At 61.0% G+C, this 5711-nt stretch overlaps 1 protein-coding gene across 1 annotated transcript in view; it reads right to left on the bottom strand.

Moving 5' to 3' along the window:
* Positions 1–4737, bottom strand: part of LOC112113027 (zinc finger homeobox protein 2-like) — a gene marked incomplete at its 3' end in the record, with an annotated part of 6013 nt that extends 1276 nt beyond the window's left edge. The window contains exons 1-4 of the mRNA XM_026662567.1: positions 3674–4737; positions 2527–3580; positions 1115–1528; positions 469–709 (exon numbers count right to left, since the gene is read on the bottom strand). Of these exons, the coding sequence (XP_026518352.1) occupies positions 469–709; positions 1115–1528; positions 2527–3580; positions 3674–4737 (2773 nt within the window). The remainder of the gene's footprint in view (positions 1–468; positions 710–1114; positions 1529–2526; positions 3581–3673) is intronic.
* Between the last annotated feature and the right edge of the window lie 974 nt (positions 4738–5711).

Here is a 5711-nt window from a genome sequence, read left to right as displayed (position 1 = left end):
CCCCCCAGCCCTGCTAGTGCCCCTCACTCCCGACCCGCAACCCCTGCTGGCCCAGCCCTGGGCTCCCCCTCAGACCAGCTCTACCAATGCCCTTCACTCCCTGCAACCCCCCAGGTTCAGGGGGGCGGGAAGGAGGGGCAGATTCTGGGAACCTCACAGGGGCTGTCAGTTACACAGAGAGATAATTTCTCTCTTTCTCTTGCTCATTTTTTCCTGTTCCTTCGTTCTCCCTGCTGGTTGCTAGGCAACGAGTCCCGGTGTCTGTCATAATCCATTAGGAGGGGAGAGTTTCTCCGCAGCCGCTTCGCGCTTGAATGTGTCCCAGGGCGGCATGAGAATTAAACACCAAGGGGGGTGGGGAACAGCGGCCGTGACGGCATGCCTCACTCCCGACCCACAACCCCATGCGCTGCCAGCCCTGGGCTCCCCCCTTTCCCAGCTCACTCCTGACCCATAGCCCCTGGGTACCGGTGCTCCGTGGCACGGGCTCAGCCAGGCGGATGCATCTCTCCAGGGCCATGGTGCCCTCGTCTGTGGGTCGCCCGCCCTGCAGCAGGTGGAGGCGGTGCTGGCCGTGGGCGTCACGGTGCCGGGGGGCCCGCAGGTGGCACAACATGGCGAGGCAGGAAGGAGCGGTGGTGTTGCAGAGGAGGCAGTGGAAGTGGGGGGGGTCGGGACCCAGTGCCGACGCCTCCAACTCCAGCAGGAACTGGGGTGGGGAGAGAGAGATCAGAGGTGTTGGGGGGAGCCCCTCCCCAACCCTGCCCCCTCCCCGTGTATATCCCTCCCCCCGGCGCTCCCCTCCTGGCTTCCCTTCCCCCCCCCCGAATCGATGGGTCCCCCCTCTGTTGGTTGCCTCACCCCCATGCCTGGTTGCCATGCCCTCACCTTTCATTCCCCGCCTGCAATGCATGGCAGCTGCGCCCTCTCATAGCCCAGTCACACACCTCATGCCCCACCCCTTCTGCTGTAGCCCCGCCCTCCTCTGCTCACCTTGTATCTTGGCTTGCCCTCCTCTTGTCCCCTCCCATCCCCTCTAGCCCCGCCCCCTCCCACAGGCCTGCCTCATCCTTACCTTGAAGCCCCACCCTTCCCCATAGCCCCGCCCCCTCACCTTGTAGCTTCGCTCGCCCTCCTCGTGCCCCGCCCCCCGCACGTGCAGCCGCATCTTCTCCTTGCTGTTGGTCTCGTAGTCGCAGAGATTGCAGCGCAGGTGGAGGGGGGGCGGGGCGGGGGCGGGGCCAGGCTGCAGCTCAGCCCCTGCGGGGGTGGCGGTGGGCAAGGCCCCGCCCCCCTCGCGCAGGTGGGCGGCCAGCTGGTACTTGTGGGCGTGCTTGTCGGTCTTGAGGTGCAGCTGGAAGTTGGCCTTGAGCTGGGTGCCGTAGGCGCAGAGCCGGCAGCGGTGGAGATCCCCCGCCACCTCCTTCCACTCAGCCTCGGGCAGCCGGCGCGGAGCGGTGGAGTGGCGAAGTAGCTCCTCCACACTGTCCGTGCCGAAGCGCTGGCACACCAGGCAGCCGAAGAGCCGCTCCGATGCCACCAGCGCAGCCAGTGGCGGGGAGGCAGGGGCCAGTGGGGGCGGAGGACATGGGGATGGGGAAAGCGGCACCGGAGCCACTGGCGGTGGGGCAGAGAGAGAACAAGACAAGGGAAAAGAGAAAGAGGAAAAGGAAGAATGAATGAGAGGCAAAGGAACGAGTAAAAGGAAGAAATAATGATAGGAAAGGGAAGAATGAATGCGAAAGAAAGGAATAAAGAATGAATAAGTAATTGAAAGAAAATGAACAAGAGAGAATGAATAAAAGAGAGAAGGAAAGAATGAACAAACGAGGGAGAGAGAAGACAAAAAGAATGAACAAATGAAACAGGAAGAAATGAGCAAGAAAGACAGCCAGAAAGGGGAAACAATTGAAAGAATGAATAGAGAGGAAAGAGAGAAAGAATGAATGTGTGTGAGCAAGAAAGGAGGAATGAAAGAACAAATGAATGTATAAGAAAGAGAATGGATAAGAAACAATGAATGAATGAGAGAGAAAAGGAAAGAACAAAAGAAAAAACAGGAATGAATAAAAAATGAAAGTGGAAGGAAGGAATGAAAAGAAAGAGAAAGTGAAATGTAGAGAAGATAGAAGAGAATGGATGAAATCTGTTAATATTGACCTGAAAAGACATTTTCCCTACTGCCCCCACAAACTCTCTTGAGGGATCCCAGCCTTTCCAGCCCCCTCCAGGTTATCAGTGTCCTTCCCCATGGAAGGAGGAACGGGAATGGTGGAATGGAGCAGGAGGGAGGGGATGGGGCTCTCAGAGGTGGGAGTAGGGTTCGGAAGGGGGCATGGAGCTCACTGGTGGGGTGGACATGGGGAGACATGGGGAGGACGGAGAGACATGGGAGCATGTGAACAGGAATCCCCCTATTGATGGCCATCCTGAAGTTGGACCCCATTGTTGGCCAACCCAATGTCGACTCAGTTGTTGGCCAACCCAACATTGACCCCACTGTTGGCCAACTCACCCAAAATTAACTACTGTGGGGAATGGGGGGCACAGTGTGGGCAGAAGGTCACTGGCGGTGATGGTGGTGGCAGTGGAAGATGTGAAGACATGGTGTGAGGCAAAGGGCCGCAGCCCCTTACCTGGTGCTGAAACCGCCCCCTTCCTCCCAGCGGGACCCAGTGGGTGGAAGCCATTGAGCAGCAGCTGTGCTGGTTCCATGGGCTTCTCCACCCGCAGTCCCGGGACGGCGCCGGTGGCTCCTGCATGGTGGTGGCCGTGGTGGTGACCCAGAGCCTGCACCCCATAGAACTGGAAGAGCTCGGTCTGTGGCTGCTGTTTCCCCCCACTGCTGCCCCCCGGCTGTCCCAGGAGCCCGGGCAAGGCCAATGGCAGCCCTTGGTGGAGGAGAAGCACATTCTGCATGTGCTTTTCCGATGTCATGTGGATGCGAAGGTTGCGGGAGATGCTGGTCTCATAGCTGCAGACTTTGCACTGCCAGGATGTCTTGCTTTTGGTCTCTTTCTCCTCAGGGGCCACCGGGGTCGGGGCTGTGGGGGTGGCTGGGGGCACTGGCTGGGCCCCGCCGCTCGTGTTGGCCTGGAAACCCTGAAGGTTGGCTAGATGCTTGTCCGACTGCATGTGGATGCTGAGGTTCCCCTTGGTGGTGGTGGAGTAGTTGCAAGCCTCACAGCGGTACGGCTTATAGCCACAGTTGTAGCTCTCACCCCGGGCCAGGCGCGGGTGGGGGCCTCCGGCACTGCAGTAGGCGCAGTGGCTGTTGCTCTCAGGATGCTTCTCCTTCATGTGGACATCCAGGGTCTGCTGGTACTTGTAGTGCCAGTTGCATTTGGGGCACTTGAGGGTTTTGCAGGAGTTGCGGGAATGCAGCAGGGACATGTGGCCAGAGAGACTGAGCCCAGGATAGGCCATGGCCGTGTAATCATCCCCAAAGCCAAGAGGGACCCCTCCAGTGTTGGGGTTGACCCCGCTGTTGGCCAACCCAACATTGGACTCACTGTTGGACTCGTTGTTGAGCTCGGTGTTGGCCTTCCCTGGCGGTGGGTCATCCGGGACATTGGTGTCTCTGGGTGGGCTTTGGCCATGTGAGCTTTGGTCCGGCAGAAGCCTCAGCCCATCCTCTTCTTCCTTCCTGCCTTCAGCCTTCTCCTCCTGTTGCTCCTCCTCCTCTCCCCCGTTGGCCCAGTCCACGCCGCCGGCCCTTGAATCTTTGGCATCGGGTGGCTTGCGTCCTTCTTGGGGGCTTCTCTCCTCCTCCTCCTCCTCCTTCATTACATTCACCCATCCACTACACATTCCGGTGCTGAGGTCCACCCCGCTGGTGGGGTTATTTGGTTCTAGGAAGCTGAGGGCAGTGCCCTGGAGCATGGCGGGGACTCCTTGGGACAGGGCCCGGCGCTCCCCGGGGCTGAGCCGCACCCCATGGGCTGAGAGGGCGTGGGATGCCAAGGAGCGGCTCTGTCGGAAGGAGAGACGGCAGGCCAAGCACAGCCACGGTGGCCATGATGGCTCTTCCTCTTGGCCAACTTTGGCTTCCCCCTCCCCGTCGGTGACGGCATCTTTGGGTTCGGTGGGAGAGTTTTTGGCAGAGGTGGTGGGAGCAGAGGCCCTGGCTAGTCGGTAGCTGCGGAAGGCGCCGGATGGGGGCTGCTCGCCCGGCGCTGAGGTATTCTGGGACATTTGGTCAGTAGACGTAAAGCCTTGGTTGGGGCCGCCATCTTGGACGTGGAGGGTGGACACCGGCAGGGTTGCCGTGGCGCCAGGGTAGCCCTTTGGTAAGAGAACATGGCCGCCGCTGAGGAGATAGGCTGAGCCATCAGGGAAGAAGAGCAGATGGGCTGTGCTGCCACCATCTTCCGCATCCTCTTCATCATCATCATTGCCTTCTTCTTCCTCCTCCTCCTTGGCATCTTCCCTGGGGGCGGAGGGATGGAGGAGGGACGGGCTTGGTGCTACTAGGCCGAAGCCTGCCTGGAGTTGTGGGGCGGACAAGATGGCCGCTGGGAGATTGGCGGGACCTGGTTCCGGCTGGGGGACGGGGCTGGGCCTCATGGTCTCAGCAGGGGAAGGGGAGGCGGAGGGGGGGTCCGGCAGGGAGGGTTCTTTGGTGGCTGGAGGGGCGGAGGGGTCCTGAGGTGGCCAGCCCGCAGCCCTGGCATCCTGCCCGTCGACCGGGGGGGCAGAGGAGGAGGAGGAGGAGGCAGAGTTAGAGGGAGCGTCCATGGCGGTGGAGGCAGGAGGCGCGTGGAGGGGTCATCTCAGCGCAGGAGCCGAGACCCTGCGGGGGGAGGGGGGAAGAACAGAGTGAGAGAGGGAGGATGAGAAAAATGGAGTGCTTGGGAGCCCCCTACCCCCGTCCCCTTCCCCATCCACTCAGCCATGACCTGGCTCCGGCTGGGACCATTAGCCGCATGGAATGAAGAAGGGTGAGCAGAGCCCCCTAGGGGCAGTGGCTAGTACTGCATCCCCCCACACCGGCTACCAGGGCCCCAGGACTCCGCTCCACCCATCCCCTGTAGGGGGCACCGGCTCCTATCCGGCCCCAGGGCTGGGGACTGGCTGGTTCGGGGGGGGGGGGGGAGACGCTGAGAATGGGACATGGGGCCTGTCCCCTCAATGGGGCACTGGCTGGAGGATTGGGGTACCGGTTGGGGAGGGACTGGCGGGGAGGGGGGAGGGTGTTTAAATTGCAAATAAGAGTCACCCAGGCTGGAGGAGGAATTTCCATTGCAAATGGAGCTGGACACAGGCTGGGAGCCACTGGCAGGGGGCAGGACACAGGGAAGGGGCTGAGAACCACTGGGGGCACTTGGTGGGCTCACGTTGAGAGACAGAATCGCCAGGGCATGAGAGCCCTGAGACCAGTTGGCTCAGGGGAAACCGGGCCCAAGAGCTGCAAAATGCACCTCCACCTCCTTGATAGATAGATAGATAGATAAGTATGGGGATGGATGGATGGAGGGGGTGTATGGGGATGGATGGATGGGTAGGTGCGGGGGGTGGTTGGGTGCAGGGGGTGGATGGAGAAAGATGGATGGATGGGTCGATGGGGACAGGTGGGTGGATGGATGGAGGGGTGGAGGGAGCGGTGGGTGGATAGATGGATGGATGGATAGATAGGAGGGTGGGTGGGTGGGGACGGTGGGTGGATGGGTGCAGGGGGTGGGCGGACGGACAGGAGGGTGGATGAGGATGGA

This window comes from Terrapene carolina, unplaced genomic scaffold (assembly GCF_002925995.2).
Source record: "Terrapene carolina triunguis isolate 2854851 unplaced genomic scaffold, T_m_triunguis-2.0 Scaffold28463, whole genome shotgun sequence".
NCBI lineage: Eukaryota > Metazoa > Chordata > Testudines > Emydidae > Terrapene > Terrapene triunguis.
The sequence above is the reverse complement of the archived record's forward strand: the minus strand, read 5'-3'. Positions and strand labels throughout refer to the sequence as shown.